The sequence below is a fragment of the Nomascus leucogenys genome, chromosome 6, assembly GCF_006542625.1.
Source record: "Nomascus leucogenys isolate Asia chromosome 6, Asia_NLE_v1, whole genome shotgun sequence".
In the NCBI taxonomy this organism is placed as follows: domain Eukaryota; kingdom Metazoa; phylum Chordata; class Mammalia; order Primates; family Hylobatidae; genus Nomascus; species Nomascus leucogenys.
The window spans coordinates 49,892,949-49,918,211 of record NC_044386.1 but is presented as its reverse complement, the minus strand read 5'-3'; the positions used below and the strand labels follow the sequence as shown (position 1 = coordinate 49,918,211).

General features: G+C 37.8%; 1 protein-coding gene across 4 annotated transcripts in view; it reads right to left on the bottom strand.

Annotated features, from left to right (window-relative positions):
* DMXL2 (Dmx like 2) overlaps nt 1–25,263 on the bottom strand; it is a 171,024-nt gene that overhangs the window by 31,002 nt on the left and 114,759 nt on the right. For all 4 annotated transcript variants that reach the window (XM_004088236.3, XM_030814091.1, XM_003266928.4 and 1 more), the window contains exons 17-25: nt 24,657–24,884; nt 20,412–22,091; nt 16,577–16,687; nt 13,142–13,311; nt 9,812–9,909; nt 9,215–9,380; nt 7,338–7,602; nt 1,706–2,787; nt 1,110–1,301 (exon numbers count right to left, since the gene is read on the bottom strand). In XM_004088236.3, the coding sequence (XP_004088284.1) occupies nt 1,110–1,301; nt 1,706–2,787; nt 7,338–7,602; nt 9,215–9,380; nt 9,812–9,909; nt 13,142–13,311; nt 16,577–16,687; nt 20,412–22,091; nt 24,657–24,884 (3,992 nt within the window). The remainder of the gene's footprint in view (nt 1–1,109; nt 1,302–1,705; nt 2,788–7,337; nt 7,603–9,214; nt 9,381–9,811; nt 9,910–13,141; nt 13,312–16,576; nt 16,688–20,411; nt 22,092–24,656; nt 24,885–25,263) is intronic.

Sequence of the window (25,263 nt, the reverse complement as noted above, 5' to 3'; positions counted from 1 at the left end):
TCCAGAAAGTAATTTACTTGGTACTCATGAATTGAGGATAGTCTTAGAATTTTACATTTTGGAAGTTTTAAATTTCTCCATATAATTAAAAAAAACCACCACCCTGAAATGCTATACTGAATCAATATTTTCAAACTCACAAAATCTTTAAATTTGAAGGGACCTTAGAAACAGTTTCATACCTTATACAGATTACTCTTTGAAAGCCTTATCCAAATTTCTAGGAACTAGAAATGTTTACTTTGAATTCATAAGCTTTTTATGCCTTTTCTGCGTGTCCCTATTCACCTAACAAATGATTTAAATAATCTCTGCTAAAATACTAATACAGGTTAATTCATAATATGGATGAGAAGTCCCTAATTGGTTATGGCCAGGCCTTTAGAAGAATGTGCTGCCAGAGATTAAATGTGCCTGTCAAACAAAACAAATAAAAACTAAGAAAACAGGGGACCTGAATTGTGCATCAGCCACTAGAACTGGAAAAAGCATAGCACAAATACACTTAGGCTGGGACAGTGAAAGTCTGATCAGCTCCCCAGATCCTGCCAAGCTCCCTAGTGTTTCTTGGACTGTATCAGTTTTTAAGATCTTAGCACAGGGTATCAATATAGTTCCCAGTAGTAACTGCCAAAACTCTGATTGCCTCTAACTGTTGCCTCCAATAAACACAACCACCAAGGAAACAGTAATAAGGACACTCTCTCTGGGACCATTTGTGACCAATCACGGTTCCCTCCCAGATACTCCCCAACTTGTATTTTCATAATATCTTGGCCTGTAAACAAATAGTCATAAATGTTTCCAACTTAATGGTTCACTTAAGGGGAATGGAGGATCTAAAGGGATATTAAGTGGCAAGAATACTGTCAAGAAAATTCGTTTTATTGCCAAAAGTACTTGTCTGTCTTAAAGGAAGACAATAACTTCTCCAGAAGTAAGAACACTTACTTTTAAATTATATTCATTGGACTAATAGTCTTGAACTGATCAGGAGTGAGAAAGGTAGCACTTTAAAATATTTCCTCTAAGTTCGAATAAAAAGACAGGTATAACATATTTACCTTCTCAGTGTGTATAATATCAAATGATCATAAACTTTACATTACCTTCACATCTTCAATACTGGGATGAGGTGGTGTTTTCATCTGAACAATAGTATAAAGTATATCATGGATGTGATTATTTAAGTACAATACAGGATTAGCTATGACTGTTTTTGTTGATGCAATACTTGCTGAAAGCAGAGGTAGGGTGGTAGGCAGTGGTAGTGGAGACTGGAGCTGCTTTACTGTAGTTTCCTGTGGGTGATAGTGAATTATTTTTTTCAAAGTAGTTAAAAAAATTTTATCAGTTATCTGATAGAAAGACTGGTGATAAACATTGTGTAAAGGGAATATGTTCAATCACTCATTCTACACAAATTTATTGAGCACCCAGTATGTACCAGGTACTATGCTAGATGTAGATGGTATAAAGATAAACATGACACAAGAATACTCTCAAGCTTTTAAGCCTACTCCTTATTATCAAAACTTCAGTCTAAGACCACATAGAGTATAAATATCTGCCTCCTATAAAGAGAGGAGCTGAACATATTTAGATTAACTAGTAAAAAGTAATAAAAGAGCTTTATAGCTATAACTGGAAGAGCTACTGAAATTATTGAAATAACCAACATTGAAAAAAAAAGTGATATTCACACCTGTTGTGATTCTTGTAGCAAAAATTTGAGTTCCATCCTTACTGAAGCCAAACCACCACCTTGAGCCCCATGAAGGCTACAGTAGCTGAGAAATACTCTCAGGAGATCTTGGTTTTTCTGCAACCACGACTTTCGTCTTTCTGCATGCTCTCGTTTGGCCTGCAATCTTCTTCTTTCTATTTGATGGCGCTCATAGGAACCAATATCTGGTTTGTCTACCATTTCTTCCTGATCCAGTAGATCACTCTCTACTTTGGAATATGTCTTACTGGAATACTCTTTAATAACGGATTCATGATTACATATCTCATGCAAGGCAGCAATTTCCTTTTCAAGCCAGTTATAGAGTTGAAATCTGAGTTTTCCTCCATCTACTTCATAACCTGTAGCCAATGTTCTTAATTCAGTCATAAGGATCTTTAAACAAGCTCTGAATTTTAGTTGTTCAGCAATCACATCAACTTCAGTATCACCTTCAGGATCATCCTCTTCCTGAGGTGTTAATAACATGTTAGGGTCTGAGGCCTTCTGATCTGATTGTTTATCTTTTTCCCTGGCATCTGTACTTTTCATCACTAAACCAACAGCATCGCCTTCCTCTTCACCTAAGGCACTGCCGTGATCTTCACCCCAATCAAGATTAAGAGGTTCCTCATCAACTTTTACTATTGGCTGACTCCAGTCATACTGTGATGAAGTTACATTTGACCATTCAATGCCAGAACTTCCATTGCCATCACTCAGAGCTTTTGACTGTGAAGGTACATCATCCATCTTGTGAGAAATGAAGTCAGGCTGATCTTTTTTTGCAGATAAGGCAGATATTTTGGTTACTTTTGGAATTTTGGAGAGTACCTCCAAGGCTAAAACAGGGCATCCAACTTTAAAATGAGCATTTGCAGTGGTAAAGAATAATTTTCTTTCTATGAGGTTAATTTTATCAACAAAGTTCTTCTCAGTTTTGAGACCTAAGGTTGCCAAAGTTCCTTCAGGGGAGGCAAGATTTCTTCGAATGAGCAAAGGATGCGTTCGAAGGTAGTTATAAAAACTAAATGCCACTGGGTTACAAGACTTGATGATAACTATAGAAATCAAACAGATAAAATCACAAAGCATTCTGTTAATATGTATTTACATTACAAAACAATAAAATACGTCAGCATTTCTTCAAACAAACAACATGTAAATATTAACCTACGATAGGTTAAACTATGGCACATACAATCATTAAAACTGTACAGCTGAAATAAAAAGAATTTCCCAATATGCTATGGAGTGATTCCCGTCACTATAGAGTGATGTCCAGGATACACTAAGAAAAAGAAGATGCAGAAAGCACATGTAGTAAGCTACCTTTTATCTATCTAAGACAGTGAAGAGAAAATACAAATACACACTCATGCATATTGGCTTATCGTTTTTAAATGGAAGACAAACACAAAAAATTTTAATTGATTCCTTAAAAGGGGAGAGCAAAACAGGGAAAAAAAGAACTAGATTTCTCTGAAAATACACTGGTTTTATATATTTTACTTCAACACCATGTCAACATTTTACATAATTTTAAAATAAAATCAAATCTAAACCACAATTCACCAAAGGCAAAATTAAACAAATCAGTCTATCAAGTTGGTAGCATAATCACACAGAGATGAACTCTAAAAAGTGAGCTAAAAGCAAGTAATTTGACTGTACATCCTTAGCAGAATGTACCATAAAACCAAAAAATTCTGCAAAAAAGCTTAAATTATGTTCAGAATCATGTTATTATAAAAATATCTGTATTAGCCGGGCACGGTGGCTCACGCCTGTAATCCCAGCACTTTGGGAGGCCGAGGCGGGCAGATCACGAGGTCAGGAGACCGAGACCACGGTGAAACCCCGTCTCTACTAAAAATACAAAAAAATTAGCCGGGCGTGGTGGCGGGCGCCTGTAGTCCCAGCTACTCGGAGAGGCTGAGGCAGGAGAATGGTGTGAACCCCGGAGGCGGAGCTTGCCGTGAGCTGAGATTGCACCACTGCACTTCAGTCTGGGTGACAGAGCAAGACTCCGTCTCAAAAAAAAAAAAAAAAAAAAAAAATCTGTATTATTATTCTGAAACGTATATGCACATAGACAGCAAATAACTATGTTCATGCCATGAGAATCCAAGCATTTCATTATAAGACACAAACGACATCTAAGAAGAAAGAACCCTATAATCTATATGTGCATGAGAAATAGCAGGGTAAACTCCTAAATTCTAAGGAAAAAAAATTTCCTAATTCCATTCATTGCAATAGTCTAGAAATTATGACAAGATTAGTATCAATGAGGATCCTGGTGCCCAAACTATAGTTTCTAAATATTATTCCCCACTAAAAGGAAGCAGAATGCTCTGAAAAGAAAGGACCAAGGCAATGAATAAACAGCTAAGATTTGACTGGAGTGTCAAAGGGATAGCACTAGAGTGCAGCAGGGGAGTGGAGATGCACCTGTGGTGACTGCAAGTCTAGGAGAGCAGTGTGGAGGTACCCGGCCTCTGCAGCCCTATCTCCCCCACCCAGACTGGATCTGCCCAGAGTCAGGAAGAACTTCTCATTGCAGAGGGGAAAACGTAAACAGAAGATCCCCACCAGCCCTCATGGCCACCACAAACATCTACAGTCCTTACAAAAGAACAATCCCACAGTACTTGCAAGCCCTGTGTCCAGTTTGGAGAGATGTCAGAAGTTCACACAATGGCACTGCCCCCGATTAGGAGCATAAGGTGTGTGCCCTCCACCTACTGCCAGTGAGCCAAGCTGCTGCAGCACAAGCACTATCTTGAGACCAGTCACCTCTGGCATGCGCACTGCTCTGGGGGCCAGGAATCACTGTACCTCTCCAACACTGGGGCCCCGTCTTCATTCCAAGCCCACATAGGTAGCTGAATGCTGCAATCCCAGCCATGCAGCGCCTAGGACCACGACTGGCTATGACTTTGGTCCTGCATGGCAGGGAAATCAACCGCTACAATCATGCTTTTAGTCAGAGAAACAATCTGGCAGTCTTGCCCAGGATGAACCTGCCCTTGAGCCAGCCAAACCACTACATACATACCCTCCCCCAAATGGGAGAGGTCCCCAAGCCTATGAGCAGCTGATATGCCCCCAGGCCAGCAAAGCAGCTACATGCCCACACTCAGGACCTCAGAAACAGCCTGCAGCGCCCCTGCTCCCTGCACTCAGAGTTCTGGCCTGCCAAGATCCTGCGCCTGCAATCAAAGCCTGAGAAACAGTTCTTCGGGCCGCCCCTGGCAGCACACCACCAGGCCAGCCAAGCAGCCAAGAGCCCACTTCCACGGCCCTGTGGGCCATCCCTGGTGGACACATCCCAGCCTGGTCAAACAGCCCTGCAAGCTGCCCCCAGTGTGCACACCCCTTAGCCAGTTGAACAGCCTTGCACCAGTCTCAGACCTGAGAAACAGCCCCATGAGCCCCTAACAGAAATGCCCCCATGCCAGCTGAGCAGCCTTATGCCCACACCTCAGGCCTGAGGAGCAGCCTCACTGCCACCCCAGCTAACATAGTCCCAGGCCAGCTGAGCAGCCCTGCACCTGCATCACAGGTATACAAATAACCCATGGGAAACACCCTGCAGAAACACCCCCAGGCCAGCTAAGCAGCCATGCAATCGTGTCATGGGCCTGAGAAATAGCCTTGTCCCCACCCCTAGCAGACAAAACCCCAGGCCAGCTGAGGAGCCGTGAGCCCACATATGAGGCCTGAGAAACAGCCCTGCGGGCTGCTTCTGGCAGGCACACCTCCAGGCTGGCCAAGTGACCATGTACCTACACTCCTGGCCAGAGTAACAGACCTGTGGCCCCAATCCCAGCCAACCAGACCCTAAGCTGGCTGACCCATTGTGTGCACATATGCACCCCAACCTGAAAAACTGCCCAGCAAGCCCACCCTGGCAAAACTACATGACCATCACCACAAACTCTTTCAGCCTAGGCAACTGAGAGGATTGCAAATGCCACTAATGTGGATTACAGGTGAAGAAGCTACATGGAGACTATACTACTGTATCCATCTAACCAATGCACTCCACCAAACCAACACCTCAGGACCTATTCATAGTAACAAGTCTTTCCCTATGAAACCTACTCCATAAAATTAGAAGAGGCAACTTTTTCCACCAGATGCATAGAAATCAATGTAGAAACACACCAACCATGAGAAAGCAAGGAAATATGACACCAAAGGAAAAGAATGGAAAGGAAAATACTAATTCTCCAGTAACAGACCCGTCATAAGGAAACATATGATATGCCAGAAAAATAATTCTTAAGGAAATCATAGTCTTAAGGAAACTCATTCAGATACAAAAGAATACAGATATACAACTAAATGAAATCAGGAAAAGAATTCATGATGTGAATTTGAAATTCACCAGAGAGATAGATATCATACAAAAGAACCAAACAGAAATACTAGAGCTAAAAAATTCAATGAATGAAAAAAATATATAATCAAGAGCTTCAACAACAGACTAGACCAAGCAGAAGAAAGAATTTCTGAACTTGAAAATAGGTCTTTTGAAATAACTCAAGCAAACCAAAAAAAAAAAAAAAAAGGTGGGGGGGGGGGAGAAGGAAGAAGGAGGAACATAAAAAAAGAATGAAGAAAGCCTACAAGATTTATGGGACACTATTAAGTAAACATATATTCATATTATGGGCATTCCAGAAGAAGAAGAAAAGGGAAAAGGTGAGGAAAACATATTTAATAAAGTAACAGCCCAAAATTCCCAAGTCTTGGGAGATAGGCATCTAGGTCCAGGGTGTTCAAATAATCCCAAATAGATTCAACCTAAAAAGATCCTCTCCAAGGCACACGGTCAAGTTGTCAAAAGTCAAAGACAAGGATCTCCTCATTTTTATTCCCAAAAGGCAGCCAGTGACCAATGACCAGTATTTCATTTCTTATTATTTGTTTCAGGAAACAACCAAAGGAAATGGAGGAGGCAGACATAACATGTGTGCACATTCAGGTGCATGTTTGTACAACATACATACGCCAAATGCAACAAGAACCACACTGCTGTGCATCTTACTTTTTTCACTTAAAAATACAGCACATATTAACACATGTATCTACCTCAATTTTTAATGACACACTGTTTCTATATGTGGATATATTAAAATGTATTTAACTATTCTATTGACAAAAACTTAAAATGTTCCATTCCTTTCAAATTATTGAAAACAATGCTGATAAATATCCTTTAAGTGCTTGTAATATCTAAATTATTTAGGATAACAAGGAAAAAAGAAAATTTACCACAGAGGCATAAAGTTTTTCCAGGCCCATGTGACAAACCAGTATGTGTAACAGCCAAAATTTCCATTTAAAAAAATGGCTATATGATTATGTAAAAAGAGCTACAGAATGTGGCAAACATTTTGTATGCTTGTTAAATATACATGTAATTAGAATAGGATGGTAATCCTATCTAATCCTTTAGCCACACAAGACATTTTGATGATAAATTCTCAAAGTTGAAAAGCAAATCTGGTAATGATTTTTCTTAATCTAAGTGAACATTAGTTCAGAAAGTGTCTCTTCCTTTAAAAAAGGAAAAAAAGAAATCCACAAAATGTCCTACCTTGATGTTCATCATCCTCCTTTGGTGTTTGTTCCAGTAATGTGTCCAAGGCTCGGGTGTAATCTTTCATTACCCAATAGGCAAGACTACGCAGGAAAGGATCGGGATGTAATCTTTTGCAACTGAATCCTGAGCCATCCTTTTGGCAACCCAAAATCTTCTGATTTAGGATGGATATATAAGTGGATGACGTCTCAAATTCAGATTCATATAAACGGGCGATAACCATGGCTAGCTGAATATCTTCCATTTTTTCAAGACATACCTGCAAATTTAAATATTAATACTTATCTTACTTAATGATAATTATTTAGAGAGATGAAATATCCCATCAATACCCTGAAATTATCTACCATTTATATCCTAATGGTGGGGGAAGGGACAGTGAAGCATAGTTAAATAATTGATAGATTAAAGAATAGCAAAAAGAGTAACAGGTTGGAACTTAGTAGCTTCCAAACTAGACAGATCATTCATCAAATAAGCATGAAACAAAGTATATTAACATCATTTCAGACTTAAGATCAACTTAAATAACATTCATTTTTAAATTAAATACTACATGACACTAGAATTTATATACCACTTCCTCTTAATTTCCAAATATATTTCTGCATAATCATAATTATTACTATCTGCCTCACATTTAAATAGTAAATAACTTATGAAATACAGCCATATGTTCTATTCAGTCTCTGGGAGCCTGTATTCTAATGCAACCACCAGTTCTGAGCATTTGAGGTCATTCAGGCAATATGAGCATCTCTCAGTCAACACTTCTCTTTGCTTGAATATCTTCTAAGCTAAACTTCCAATTTTAAAATCTTAAGTATTTGTTATTTAAAAAAAGAAACTCATATGCCTGGGATAATTGTAAAAAAAAAAAAAAAACCCAACTAATTCTAAATTTAAAATACTAAAGTACTTTCACTTAATTGAATATTTCCTATTTTTCTATCATGTATTATTTCCAATTGTATTTGTCCTTTACCTGTTCATATTGTTCATGATAGTAATCTAAGAGGAAGATATCAGAAGTAAACAGAAACACTTGTAATTACTCTCATAATCAGCTGCTAGGATTACATATCAAAAAGTGGGAAGTTTTACCTCCTCACATCATTTTCTAATATAATATTCTAATATAAACTATTATAAAACAGTACAAACTGAAGTTTCAGTTCCTTATTTATGAATTTCATTTAAAAAAAAACAGCTTAGTGTATCTGCCTTTCTGCACAGAATAATGAGGTTGTGACCTACGTTCTTTAAATAGTTTGGAATCACAAGATGGTCTGCAAGAAGACATTAATAAACTATTTTCAGCATTTTTTTCATACATTTTACACATAGTCTTGAAATGCAATGTGCCATATATGAAATTTTTCTTTTTTTCTTTTTGAGATGGAGTATCACTCTGTCGCCCAGGCTGGAGTGTAGTGGCGCGATCTCACCTCACTGCAACCTCCGCCTCTCAGGTTCAAGTGATTCTCTTGCCTCAGCCTCCCGAGTAGCTGGGACTGTAGGCACATGCCACCACACCTGGCTAATTTTTGTATTTTTAGTAGAGACAGAGTTTTGCCATGTTGGCCAGGCTGGTCTTGAACTCCTGACCTCAGGTGATCTACCCTCCCTAGCCTCCCAAAGAGCTGGGATTACAGGCGTGAGCCACCATGCCCAGCCTGAAATTTTTCATTTGTTTCTCCCTTGAATTTATTCATATTTTCCTTTAACACAGTGCCACTATTTTAAGTACAGCAACCTCTGTAGTTATTCTGTGTCCTAACAAACATGACCAAAAGTTACAATCTCCTCTACAACCTTCTGAGGTTTTCAATCTTTTACAAGTATTACATAGTGCGTTTTCTTATTTATACCTCTATGGCATCTTTCAATGAACCAGCTAGCAAGAAAAAAGCAGCCGATTGTTCAAAGCGTTGTTTTCCAAGTAAGGAAAAAGCATTTTTCAAAGCAGCTTTTCGCCATCTATCTTCATTAAAGTTGTGGCTGAAAAATGTTGTCATTTTTTCATCATGCTGTGACCTGGGAACCGAGCATAAACATAAAGTGGTTAAACCAAATTTAAAATGTTCTACAGAATGTATAATAATACAAAATAAAAACCTCAAACAGAAATCTAAAAGAAGAACAATAACTTCAAGGACAGGCATTTGTTATCAAGCATCTCTTCACTTCTTCTAAGAAGGAAGGTCAATAATGCCTTATGTATACATAAATAGGAAACAAGAGCATTTTTTACTTTGCAAAGTGCTTTTATCAACTTTTAAAACATCCCATCCTTTAAATTAAGCTGAAAAGATATTTTACCCATTTTTTTCAGCTAAAGGAACCAAGTCGCATAGAAGTGGATTTGATGAAGCTCACACACCTAATTATTTTCAAAAGCATTAGGTTTCTTACTCACAGCACAATCTTCATTCTGTTGAATCATGTTAAGTGTCAAGGCAACTTACCTAAACAGACCCCACACTACTGCTTTCTTCTTCATTGAAAGGTAGAATAGTGCAGCATCTAAGGCATCATTGTTCCTTTGAAAAGAAGCTTTGGCAACCTAAATGATAAATAAAATATTAAATTCACAATTTGACAAAAGAATTACAATCAATTAATCAACAATAATGTTCCCCTGCTACTTTCATGGCTGATAGAAACTGTGGAGACAGAAAAAGTTGGTTCTGTTTCACGATCTCCAGTAGGTTATAATATTAATACATGCTCCTAGAGATAACCATTTGCAAGCCAGTAATTATGGTAAAAATCCTAATTGGTCGGGCGCCTGTAATCCCAGCACTTTGGGAGGCCAAGGCGGGTGGATCACAAGGTCAGGAGATCGAGACCATCCTGGTTAACACGGTGAAACCCTGTCTCTACTAAAAATACAAAAAATTAGCTGGGCGCAGTGGCGGGCGACTGTAGTCCCAGCTACTCGGGGGGCTGAGGCAGGAGAATGGCGTGAACCTGGGAGGCGGAGCTTGCAGTGAGCCGAGATTGCACCACTGCACTCTGGGCTGGGCGAAAGAGCGAGACCCCGTCTCAAAAAAAAAGAAAAAAAAATCCTAATTACTGCCAGCACTTATTGACTATTTACCATGTACTGGGCACAAGTCTATGCACCTTTTGTTATCTTCTTGCATCACTACAAACCATGAGGTACTACCATTATTCCCATTTTACAGACGAAGTGACTGAGACAGCAAGGTTAAGTGAATTGCCTACAGTCACACAGTAAGGGTTAGAAAAGGGAATAGAAACCACATAGAACTGAAACTAACATAGGAATCAATAAAGAAGGCAGAATACTCAATAGATGTGAGCTTTTTCTTGAAAATTCAACATGTTATATTGTATGTAATCATACTGTCTTAAACATAAGAGCATATAGGCCATACCTTATTTTTCCAAGATGCTGAGATATAGCCTCTGCAAATCATTAAGTTGAAAGGCATAATGACAAAAAAACAGTGGATGTTTTATTAATTAGCTCACATTGATGGCAAAGCTGGAAGCTATAATACTAAGGTATGGGAGAAAGGGAAAAGACACCTAAAATTACATTATGAAAATGCTTTACTCTCAGGCCGGACGCAGTGGTTCATGCCTGTAATCCCAGCATTTTGGGAGGCCGAGACAGGCAGATCACTTGAGGTCAGGAGTTCGAGGGCAGTCTGGCCAACGTGGTGAAACCCCATCTCTACTAATAATACAAAAATTAGCCAGGCATGGTGGCACACGCCTGTAGTCCCAGCTACTTGGAGGCTGGTTGGGAGAATTGCTTCACCCCAGGAGGAGGAGGTTGCAGTGAGCCGAAATCACACCATTGCACTCCAGCCTGGGCAACAGTGCAAAACTCCGTCTCAAAAAAAAAAAAAAAAGAAAGAAAGGAAAAAAAAGAAAAAAGAAAATGCTTTACTCTCAATACTCTTTTCCCTTCCCCCTTTTAATTGTGTTGTCTGCCCCCTATCATTTAACTTAGTGCTTCAATATGTTAGATCATTTTTAGAGGAATTTTATTTGTATTCAGCTGATTTATAATATATATTTTGAGGCAGAAAATGTACATATCCCTTTGATTTAATTTTAAGAAATAAATTACTTGTGGAAATAAATCATGTGAATATTATCACAGATAATTATAATGACAAGACACATGTTGACAAGAAGTAAAATCTTTGTGGGATACATCTGAAACATTTCAGATAAAATATATCCTCTTTTATCCAGTGCTTTGGAATATAAAAAATTTAATGTAGAAACTGTATCATTTATATCCTTTAACAATTAACTTTTCCTGTACATCAGAAATCACGTTTTTTAGTTGGTGCAGGAATGAATTCCTTCTTATATCTATGCTTATTTTGAGAAAAGAAATACTGATATTTTGTTGGCAGCCTTACATGTAACAGTAAAATAATACTTTTATACTCACATTTAAAACTGTGATCTGAGAACCATGCACACCAGAATAATGGGATGCTGATTAAGATGAAGAAACCTCAGCCCTACCACTACCAAATTAAAATCTCTGGTTATGGGATGGAGACTATGCATTTTATATAAGTTTACCAGGTGAGTCTTCTTTGGGGAACTACTATTAAGGAATAAATCAGGAAAAGGTCTTTGCATCCTTCGAAGAAACAAATTCATACTTCACAAATATAGTACCACTGATTGTACTCCAGGGAATCCCAAAGGACTAAAAGGAAACTATGAATGAGAATTCCACTTTCCTAATCCTGCTAAAGTAGAAAGGGCACAAGCTAAATCTAACATTTATAAATGACTGGAGTTTGGGCTTGTTACCCATCCTCTCTGAATCTTAGTTCCATCATGTGTAAAATGGAGATGATGACATGGGGTTGATTAGAACATAACATGGAATTATTTATGAAAAGCAACTGGCACCAAACCTGGTAGAGAGCTGAACTGAATTTTTTTTCCTAAAAGGAATCTACCAGAAAACTGACTCCAAAAATCTGCCTTAAAAACTTTTATAGCCATTTCACTTGTTGCCACAGATATGTTCTTCAAGTACATACAAATCAAAACTGTTTTTATCCAATGAGACTTCAAGTGTGCAAAGAACGTTTGCTACTTATTAAACTAGTGATGCAGAGTCCTTTATATAAAAAGAGTTTTTTAATGTAATGTAAATAACAAATAAGAACTCAAGTTTACTTTCTAAAGTTAGATTTTTCCATTTTCTTAAACCAGGGCCCACTTCAACTAATAACAGAAAATATTATTATTCCACGGATATATTATAAATTCAGCCTATATAGAAAGACACAATATCATACTGCATGGACGTCTTAAAAAGGTCAAGTTTTTGTAATCTCCAAAAAACTTTATTTAAAAAAGTCTCGCCAGGCGCGGTGGCTCATGCCTGTAATCCCAGCCATTCGGGAGGCCGAGGAGGGCAGATCGCCTGAGGTCAGGGATTTGAGACCATCCTGGCCAACATGGTGAAACCCTGTCTCTACTAAAAATACAAAAATTAGCTGAGTGTGGTGGTGCACGCCTGTAGTCCCAGTTACTCAGGAGGCTGAGGCAGGAAAATCGCTTCAACCCAGGAGGCAGAGGTTACAGTGAGCCAAGATCACACCATTGTACTCCAGACTAGGCAACAAGAGCAAAATTCCATCTCCAAAAAAAAAAAAAAAATTCTTAAGACCTCAAGATAGACAAACTAATTTCCCACTACAGGTTTTTTGGGAGATAATATCTTTTTTTCTTTAGGAAAAGGTTTTTTTAATATAACTCAAAATCCACTAAAGAAAAGTTACCTTTTCAATGCATCGTCGAAGCGTGTTAATGTTCCTCACCCACCACCCTATTCCCATAGCTCTTAATTCAGACCACTGGGGGTCCCCTCTCTGAATTGCTGGAATCATATTAATCAGTTCTTCTTCAGCCTCAGAATGAAAAGCCCAGGCAAAATGGCATGTAGAGACACCTAAATTGGAAATATAAAATAATAACCTTCACAACTGTATCAAATAAGAAGAAAAACAATTTTTCATGCAGTCACATACGCATTCATTTTGGAAAGAATTCTGAAGCAGAAACAAAGAATGAAAGGCAGTCTGTCATCATTCAGGACTTTATACTATAAAAGTTTCTGAATACAAGATCAATAACGTGATACATAAAATCCAAATCTCTTTTTCCCCAAACATTTGTTTTCGTTTCCCCTACAAAAATAGGGACACTAAAACTTAATCATTAGAAAGAAAAATATTTGAATATCAGGCCATTCACATGTATGGCACACCAAATTTATCAAGAGGTCATAAGAGCTGCCCAAGCTCATATAACTAAGAGTGCAGGGCCCAGGCCTGATTCCAGGTTTCTCTGTCACCAGGACCTGTGAATCCAGCCCGCCCAAGAGGACACAAGGTGTATTGTCCCCCGCAAGAGCCCAGGGGAAGGAAAGTGTGGTGAAAGCTTCGTTCAAGTCAAAAGCACTTGGCTCACAGGCCTAGATGTCAATTCTAGTGCCACTACCACACTCTTCTCTCTCGCCACGGAGCTAAATATCACTTCAAAGCAAGCTCTAAACTTCATAAGAGTTCCGGAAAATAATAAGGATAAGTTACAATCATGATGTACATTCCTCTGCTTTTAGTGCCTTCAGTTAAAAGTTTACAGCTGCCTAATACTGATGCTTTTTGGTGAACATTGTTTTTTGTTTTGGGTTTGTTGTTTTTTTTTTCCCTGGGAAAAAACTGACAGGGATCTAGGCTGTTTGTAGAGGCAACAAAATCTTTACTGACGCTATTAGACTTTTAAGTACTAATGGATTTATCAACCGTTCAATTACTGATAACACTCTTACTGATATTCGACTTACAGCAGGTAAAAACGAAACATAATGAATGTGAAGCACACAGAATGGTAATCAATAATGGGAATGCTGGGAAGAACCTGGGAAGCCTTGGAAAGAAGCCAAACTAGTCCAAGTAGCCATCTGTATGAACTCATTTTAGAAACAAAGAAATGTCTGAGGTCAATGAAAGTCACATTACAACACAGGCCTCTCAATGCTATTAAGTATCAATATTGTTACACATAATTTTTTTCATTATCAACTACTATATAAATTTTGTACATAGTTTAAAGCTTTTCTAATAATTACTGCTTCACTATAATTTCTTTAGAAGTATAAAATAAAAACTATTATGATTATTTTGAATAACAATCTTAACTCTTTTAAATTTCCCATTGCCAACACTCATATAACAACTGTGTTTGTAATCATACCACAAAATTAATGCAACATGTCTTGGCTGCCACTATAAATTTAGGGGAAAACACCAGAAAAAAATTAATAAAATCAATTTAGTTTTTTATAACCTGAAAGGCAGACTAATTTTTTCACTATTTAAATCTCTGTCTGCTATGAGAGAATTACTGTATCAAATAATTGATATTCTGCTTTAGAAACTAATATACAGCAACACAAAATGCATAATTTTGCTGATATAAAATTTATAATATAAAATGACAATACATAGCATATTACATTCTATGTCCTTAAATTAATTAAAATTTTGGTATAAGAAGAAACAAAAACACACACAGACATGTCAGAAGAATTAGGTTCAGAAAGCAAGATTAAGAGCAGTGAATGTACTTGAAAACCTGCAGAGGTGAAAAAAGTTATTAGGGAAGAAAAAGAACAGGGGCACCAACAGGCACTTCTTTTTATTTACCTACCAATGGCAGGCTATTCTCTGCAGTTTACCTCTGCTCTTCTCAGCTTTTCTATCTATGTACTGGCTACTTAACTTTTCCCTGAAAACTGCTCCCAGGACCATCACCTACAACACCAGTCACTTCTCATCGCCAATGTTTTAACTGTAGTTAAAGGGAAAACGGAATTTGACAAAGCTTTAGAAATTTGAAGTGTTTCAGACTGCCCTAGGAAATGTACAAAATTGTCATTAATTGATTCAATACCACTTGACTATCACCCAAAACTAAAATTTAAGAGAATGCGGAGATACCATTTTAAAAATCTATCCAAATGTCATAGATTGCTTAAAATTTAATATCAAATGTGGGCAATGGGTTGAGATTTGGCATCATCAAACTTCTTTTTTATATTTTTTATAATTTTTTGTTTTCAATTTTTGTGGGTACATAGTAAGTGTATACAAACTTCTGGGAATGTGAATGAGCACAGTATTTCTGAAGGGCATTTTGGTGATACTTATCAAGACTGAAGAATTTTCATGCCTTTTGATTCAGTAATTCCACTGCTAGAAAACTAGCATGAGGAAATAATCAGGAATGCAAATATTTACATGCCAAGTTACAAGGTTATTCATTAGAGTGATAATTCAAATAGAAAAAAAACCTCAGCAAAATCTATTTCAAAAACAAAGGATTGGGCAGATGAAATATAGTTTAGGCACAGAATCTCAGATAGCTATTTATAGTTATGTTTTCAAAGAACATTCATAGGTTAAAGGGTAAGTGCCATGGGTAAGAATAACAGTCTATCAAGCCTAGTATTGTAGGTTCTATAATACTAAGACATATATTATGGGACTCTTTCCAAGATGTTGGTTTCAAAAGAAATATAGTCCACTGAAATGAGCTCTGGACTGGGATTCGAACTCCAACTGTTCTAATAAATAGTCCTGTATCTTGGGCAGGTCACTTTTAATTCTATAGCTCCAATTTTTTAATCTGTAATAAGAAGGCTGATATAAATCCTTATGTCTCAAATCAGGTGTGGCAGTATGCTTGAGGTACGCAAATCCGCTGTTATCAATATGGCAGATCTTCCTGAATCATCAACTTTACTTGCTGGCAAATAACTAGAACATAATGCTTACATTAAAGTAAATATAAAAACACATCACAGAGCAAAGTTTACATAACTTTTCAAAGAAAAGACATCAAGATATTCAGGACTGCTCTGCAGACAGCCACTTCGGGTTACAACCTCAGGCATACCACATTTACCCCCTAAGCTACTACTTTAGTAAATAAATTCTAAAAAATTTAGTTAGATGAGCAAAAGTCACAGAATAGGGCTGAAGGATACATAGAAAAATGGTTAAGTGGGTACTATGTGACAGAAAGATCTTAAGGCCAGTGATAGGTGTGCACATAATGACTTACCTAATGTTTACACACAAACATGATACACCCCATCGCTCTGATATTAAGTAAAAATTGTGCAAAGCTTCAAACAGTGAGTGAATTACCTTGATGAAGTAGCTGCACTCGGTATAAAGGAGGCAGCGATGTCAAAAGGCAAGTGTGTAGGCGCATAGCTAACAAGTATCTCAAACCACACTCATCTAATGTATCTCTTCCTGTAATTTAAACAGGAAATATGTTTAAGGAAAAAAGAATGCAAGAGGCCACAAACTGATAAACTATAAAACAAACACTAAACTTAGGCATAATTTATATAAAATACATAAGACATTTTTAGTGTATTCCTTCCTGAACACTTTAACGTCTTTACAAAAAATTATCTTTACAAAAAAACATATGTGACTACTAAAACTCTTAAAAGAAAAATGATTTGGAGAAATACAATTAACTATTAGAATAGATAACAAGAGCATTTATATTGACTCATAATAAATGAAAGACATCTTGAAATCCAATAAAAAAATATTAACTATAGTAAGTTAGGTACAACTTTTAATATTTTCTACATGAATTCCGATGAGATATAATGGAAATTACATAACTAATGTGAAATCATTTGTTACATATTTAAACAGGTAATATTTTCTACCTTGGTTAAATTAACTGAAATATGGTACTATCAAAGATTTAAAATTTGAATCCCCAGACTAGTTAGTGTTACATGGTTAGGTTGAACCTTCACCTTGATTCTACCAATTTATTTATACAAATTAATTCCACTTAGTCGAAGTATGAAGGTGTGGCAAGTGTAACCAAAACTATAGCCACTGCTGGATAAAAGCAAAGCAAAAATACTGACAGCACCTAGCCCAATAACTGACACTTCGGAAGTACTCAATGATTATAGAATCAAATAATATTTTCCAGAAAAATAAAACTTTTAAATTGCCAAAGATCAAGCCCCAGCTCTGCTTCCCATTACCTATATCAATCCATCTATCTATTTATTTGGCTAGATAGATAGCCATTAGGTTGGTGCAAAAGTATTTGTAGTTTTGCCATTACTTTTGCACCAACCTAATATCTATATATTTATTTATTTATAGACATGAGATCTCACTATGTTGCCCAAGATGGTCTAAAAGTCCTGGCCTCAAGCAATCCTCCCACCTTAACCTCCCAAAGTGCTGCCATTACAGGTGTGAGCCACCATGCTCATTCGTCCGTTTATTCATTCAACAAATCAAGCATCTATTACGTATGAGGAACTCTTCAGATACTGGGAATTCAGCAGTGAATAAGGCAAAGTCCCTACTCTTTTGGGGATCATATTTTAGGAGGTAGAGACAAGCAATAAACAAATAATACGTGGAAATTAATGCTATGAAGGGAAATAAAGCGGGACTGAGAGACAGGGAATGCTGGAGTAAGAGAGTTCTATTTCATACAGTGTGGCCAGGAAAGAACTCTCCAATAAGATGACATGCCAGCAGCAATTTGAGGAAGTAAAGGAATGAGCCATGCATCAATCTGGAAGAAGAGCATTCTAATAGAGCAGAAATGAGCACAGATCGTGTGGGGCCTTTTAGGCCACTGTAAGGCTCTTAACTTTTATTCTAAAGTGAGACAGGAAGGCACCTGTACATGTTGAGCAAAGGAGAGATTTAATGTGATTTGGTTTTAAAAGAATCACTCGTTCCTAAGAAAGAACAGATGGAGGTAAAAAGAATAAAGCAGTTAGGAGATGACAGGGACTTGGACCAGAGTAGTAACTGCAGAGGTAATTAGAATTGATTATTGGATTCTGGATATTAATAGAACTGATAGCATTTGCCAATGAACTGGATATGGGGTATGAGAGAAAGCAGAGTCAAGAATGACTGTAGCCAGGCGCGGTGGCTCACACTTGTAATCCCAGCACTTTGGGAGGCCGAGGTGGGCGGATCACGAGGTCAGGAGATCGAGACCACGGTAAAACCCTGTCCTACTAAAAAATACAAAAAATTAGCCGGGCGTGGTGGCGGGCGCCTGTAGTCCCAGCTACTCGGAGAGGCTGAGGCAGGAGAACGGCGTGAACCCGGGAGGCTGAGCTTGCAGTGAGCCGAGATTGCGCCACTGCACTCCAGCCTGGGTGACACAGAGAGACTCCGTCTCAAAAAAAAAAAAAAAAAAAAAAAAAAAAAAAAAAAAAAGAATGACTGTAAGTTGTCTCACCTGAACAAATGGAAGAACTCATTTACTTAGAATCCATTTACTGAGATGTGTAACTCATTTAATCTCTGAGCTTCAGTTTCCCACCTGTGAAATGGAGACATTCATTCCTGCCTTATTACCTCATGAATGTCCACTGTGTCCAGGATACACTATTTCTATATTGCTTAGCCAATGATACAGTTTTGTATTAGAAAGTATAAACTATTTTTTACAAATTATGCTATGCCTACTTTTTTAATATCCCACAGTAAAAACTAATATATATTAAACACAACACAAGCTTAAGGTTGTTCTGGGAAGAATTTCACTCAACTGCATACAACCTCATAATGGTTAAGATTTTTCTTTTCCAATTAATAGTGAGAAAATAAGTCATAGGCAAAACCCTAGAAGGTCTCTAGCTATTTTAACCTGCAGAGAAGAAAACTTTGGGGAATATACTATAAGGATGTAAATCTATATGAAGAGATATTTTCCAGCTGCCTTTCCCCCACAAATCTGGAAATTATGAAATAGTTAAAAGGGTACAGGCTTTGAGTCAACAATTTATCCACATATGAACCCCACTTCTACTCCTTAATGCCTATGTGATCTCAGATGAGTCCCTTAATTTCTTAAGGATCAGTGTCTTCATCTACAAAGTTAAACGTAATAATAGCTATCTGCTAGAAGACTGTGATAATTAAATATAATAAAGAAAGTGCCTGAAACAGCAATTTTTCACTCCTCCAAAATATTTATTGAATTAATGAAATTTTGATCATTAATTTTCAGTTTCCTTTGCCAATGCCATTATTTACAATCAACACCATTACCCTGAACTATGTGCATAAAAGAGAATGGAATCTAGTTCCAGGAAGCAGCCAAAAATTTTCTAGTTACAGAACAAATTAGGCAAAATACGTATGACATTAACTGTATGGCAACCTCTCTGAAGAGACTTTTTGGAGAAAATTAGGTAGTTGTAAAAAGTTGTTTATGGCTAGAAATGGGAAGACCAACAAGTTGAGCCCATGAGGTCCCAATAAGCCTCATGATTCCATAGTAACATTAACAAATGGGCTGTTATTATCAAAGAAAAAATCACAGGGATCAATCTGTTTTAAAAAACAAGAAACTTGGCCAGTCCATGGTGACTCATACCTATAATCCCAGCACTGTGGGAGGCCAAGGCAGGAGGACTGCTTGAGCTCAGGAGTTCGAGACTAGCCGGGGCAACGTAAGGAGACCTAGTCCCTACAAAAAAATAAAAAGAAATTAGCTGGGCCCCATGGTGGTGCACACCTGCGGTCCCAGCTATTCAGGAGGCTGAGATGGGAAGATTACTTGAACCTGAGAGGTTAAGGCTACAGTGACCTGTGACTGCACCACTCAACTCCAGCCTGGGCAACAGAGCAAGAACCTGTCTCAAAAAAACAGACAAACAAAAAACCCACCCAAACACACACAAAAAAACAAGATTATAAATCCAAAATGACACAAAGGTTTCAGTGTAAAAACTCATGAGAGAATGCACATGGATCTCACAAATCCATGCATTCATATGCCGGCCTCAACCGTCTTTTCTAACTGAGCATATTACATAATAGTAATTGCCTATTAAGGAGGTCTTTTCCCTGCAAAGTTTGAAAGTTGAGACTGCAATTCAATAAATGAGTCAGTATACAGATAATACAAATATTTCTATTAGGTACAACTTTATAAATTTTTAGTGAGAATATTTACCTGAGCAACTCTTATCTCTGCTTTCATCAAGCTCAGTACTGGTAGTAGCCACTGTATCAGCCAAAGCTACAAGGAACATCTGCTCCAAACGGGTAAGGCCTGGTAGACTTGAGTGCATAAGATGACTTGAAAGTACCCTTGCATGTTCTTGGCCAAAGTAAGCTGGTCCATATTGAGAAAGATTTATTACTTTTGATTTGTTTTCTCTCTTTTCAGGCTCTAAATCAATATCATCTGTTGTTATATCCTGGATTTGAAACAGCTCTGAATACTGATCCTCTGGTTGACTTACTGTCTGATCTTCATAGCTCTGTGGTATCTTTGTACTTTCTTCTGAAATTCTGTAGGATGTATCTTGATCTGCAGCAAGTAATGCATATAGTGGTAGTGGAGGGATAGAATCTATCTCAGTATAATCTCGAGTACCATCTTTTCCTACGGTGACTGTTTCCTTTGCTGTACTGCCACTTACACTAATAGTTCGAGAGAGATGTCGCTTAGTTCCTTCTCCAGCATCAGCATCTCTAACTATTGCTACTTCACCTGCAATACATTTTACTAAATGAGAGAGAATGGCTTTAGCCCTTCGCACTTTCCCTAAATCCATCAATTCTAACAGCTGAGTTGGATGATATTGTGGAAGAGTAGGGGAAAGTACATGTGCAGCCTCAAATAAGCCACCATCTTGAATTACAGTTGGTGAACAAAAAACATCATCAGAAATAGCTGTTCCTTCAACAATACTTTTTCTTGCCAGCATATTAGATTTAAAGGTCGAATGATCTTGCATTGCTGCCTCTTCTGCATTAGGACTATCAGCTTCAGTGTCTCCAAATTTGACAGCATGCTTCCACTGTGCATATACATGCATTTCACAATCCATTCCTACCACCAATATCCCATCTCTTACCCAAGAGAGAGAAACAGGCAGTGAAGGAGTACCATCAACAGAAGATACCAAGTCTATAGATCTAAGAAGAACCCATCTTGACCTAACTCCTTGCTTGATACTACCACCTAGTGGTAAAGTAATGACAGCTACTCCATCCTTACTGTTGGTTTGCTCAGTCACAATTCCTGAAAGCCTTCCATACATGAAGATATTCGCACCGACCCCCACTGTAAGAATGTGGGAGCCATCTTCTTTTGATACCCAGTCCAAATGTACTAAATGTTTGATATTCGGAATAAGATATCTATCCTTGCTCAAGAGTGCATCTGACTTGCTATATACAAACAGATTACTGTCGACGCTGACCCTTGAATCAAGTACACTCCCAACCTTAACCAAATCATCAAGATGAATTGTTTGTTCTAAAACCCACTCTGATCCTCCTGTAGATTCACATTCAAATATACAAACATGCATGGAAAATTCTTTAGAAACAAAACCATTATGGTGGATAGGTTGTTTATAAGCCACTGCAAGGCGACCTGTGTATGAACAGCTAACAGCAACTGGTCTTCCCACAATGCTCACTGTACTGCTATTATCTTCTCCTTCATCATTCATCAAAGGCCATCTCTTCCAATGATAAATTTCTTTCTCATCACTTTTATTACACTCTGGGTTGGCTTCCATACAACATTTCCAGAAGCGTACTTTATTGTCAGAACAAGTTGTAACCACTAAATAAGGTGCAAGGCACACTGGATAAATTGAAGAAGAACTCAGATGGCCTTAAAAAAGAAAAAGCAAATAGTTAGTTATAATAATAATAAAGCCACAAAATAATATGGTAGTAATCAAATTCTGGAATGTGATCAATTCAAAGTCACTATGAGCTTCTTCAGAATATCTCTGCAGTCTTCCTCTTAACTAGTATCCCACTAAATGTCCATTGGCCAACATATCTATAAAGGTCTTGAAGAGCCCATCAGTGAAATCAAGGTATGCAATAATAATCACTTAATTTGTTTTTAAGTAATTAAGTTTAAATGAGGCAACCATTTAATTAAAATAAAACTCAAAAGCACTGAAACAAGTCAGCCCTTAATGTGTTTCTATTATTTATATTTACCTTCACAACATGCCTCCTTAGACTTTCATACTATATATTTAATCATTTTCATCATGAATACTTAACTGAGCTTTACAATTTGCCTTTCAAATGCCCCTAACCTTCCCTTAAATAATCCAGACCCCAGGTGGTACATCAAATTTTGTTTCAGACAGCAAAACAGAACAATAGATCTTACCCATTTTACCAAGTTTAATTCATCGTCTCTTAGCACTGAACCAGAACCCTCTTATCTATTCCTGACTGCCAAAGACTAACAATACACATCTGTTGTCAACTGTAAGACAAGGGGATATAGAGATTAAGATCTGAGGTCAGAAGATCTGGATTTGAGTTTCAACCCATCAATAATTTCATTAACAGTGGGAAAGCTACTTAATCATCTGAGCCTGTTCCATCTAAACAATTGGGATCAGTTACTGTTTCCCCTAGATTATTATTGTCAAATAAGACATTTTATAAGGTGTCTGTAATTTAATTATATAATTATATATATAAATTATATAATATAATTTATTATCATGAACTCCAATAAACTTATTTGAGTATAATCCAAATCTTTCAAATATATTGAAAGATTAACAAGCTGGCCTAGATCTGCACCAGCCACAAAAGCCCAGAGTACACTCTTCTCAATATGATCTTTCCAACTGTGAATGCAAACCTGTCTTAGGGATGAATAAGAAAACACCCATACTGAATATCATTCACCAGTAATTTTAGCAGCCCTGAACCTCCAATTTTGGTTTCCCAAAAACACCATTCTAGAAACTCCCCAATTAAAATTCTACAAGTAGATCACTTTAAACACAGCTGCCAGACTTGCCCTCCAAATATCTACCTTGCTAAAGTCACTATCATTCCAGACCACCCAAACTATAGTCTTTTATCCTACATTTTTCCTCAGAGTATCTGCCAACTCTTGTGCAAACATTCGTAATAAAAGTGAGACGCGATTACCACAATGTGAATGAAAAGTCTTAAATTTTTAAAAAAGCCTCAGTGGTTTACAAATGAATGTATTTGTTCTTCAAAATTTTACTATCATTATATTCCAAAGTATAGGCAAGACATCTCACATTAAAATATTTTCACTATTGGCCGGGCGCAGGGGCTCACGCCTGTAATCCCAGCACTTTGGGAGGCCAAGGTGGGCGGATCACGAGGTCAGGAGATAGAGACCATCCTGGCTAACACGGTGAAACCCTGTCTCTACTAAAAATACAAAAAATTAGCCAGGCGTGATGGTGGGCGCCTGTAGTCCCAGCTACTCAGGAGGCTGAGGCAGGAGAATGGCGTGAACCTGGGAGGCGAAGCTTGCAGTGAGCCAAGATAGCACCACTGCACTCCAGCCTGGGTGACAGAGCGAAACTCCGTCTCAAAAAAAAAAAAATTTCACTATTTTGGCCGGGTGTGGTGGCTCACACCCGTAATCCCAGCACTTTGGGAGGCCAAAGTGGGTGGCTCACGCGGTCAGGAGATCAAGACCATCCTGGCTAACACGGTGAAACCCCATCTCTACTAAAAATACAAAAAAAATTAGCTGGGCATGGTGGTGGGCGCCTGTAGTCCCAGCTATTCAGGAGGCTGAGGCAGGAGAATGGGTGTGAACCCGGGAGGTGGAGCTTGAAGTGAGCCGAGATAGCACCACTGCACTCTAGCCTGGGCGACAGAGCGAGACTCTGTCTTTAAAAAAAAAAAAAAAAATTACACTATTTTTTGTCAAGCTGATTACATTTATCGCAGGCAATTGTGTGTGTGTGTGTGTGTATGGGGCCTCACTGTGTCACCCGCCCAGGCTGGAATGCAGCACTGTGATGTCAGCTCACTGCCGCCTCCACCTCTCGAGCAAGCAATTCTCCTGCCTCAGCTACCCAAGTAGCTGGGATTACAGGCACGTGCTTGTAATTTTTGTATTTTTAGTACAGACAGGGTTTCACCATGTTAGCCAGGGTGGTCTCGAACTACTGACCTCAAGTGATCCAACCACCTCAGCCTCCCAGAGTGCTGGGATTACAGAAGTGAGCCACCGCACCCAGCCAGGAAATTATTTCTAATAAAGACATGTTTCTAAACATCTAGACATATCATTAATAGAAAATAAATCTTTATTTTAATGTCAACATAGCACATATTTCAGAAGAGTTCATCTATTTTATTCACTAAAGAGTTCATACATTTTATCACTCTGAGCTACCACTGCCCAGTCTTAAAGTGACCTTACCTGCTGAAGGTGTTGCTCTTATTACTTCAACTGATTCTGGGAGATCAAGCGGTTGGCTATACACCAGTCTAGAACTCAGAATAAGTTTACTGGCAGTTTGAAGATTGGCAATTGACGAAGAATGTGGCATGGGGCTCACACTAGGAGAGGTTTCTGGAGAAGAATCTACATTCTTCTGTCCAGGGACTGAAAGTAGACTCTCAGAGGAAGCCCCTTCTGAAGCTTTAGCTTTAAAAATAAATTATAAAATTACAAAATGCATGTATATCATTACTATAAATAGGAACTAGAATATTACTTTGTTATTATTTAAGAAACATAGCTTCTTAAAAGTATTTTGGAGGTGAGGATACAGAGAAAAGAGAACTCTTTTTAAAACAGAATGACCATATGACTCAGCAATCTCACTACTAGGTGTTTACCCAAAGGAAAGGAAATCAGTATATCAAAGGTATAACTGCACCCCCACATTTACTGTAGCACTATTCACAACAGCCAAGACATAAAATCAACCTAAGTATCCATCAATGAATAAATGGATAAAGAAAATGTTGTATATATACACAATGGAATACTATTCAGCTATAAACAAGAATGAAATCCTTTG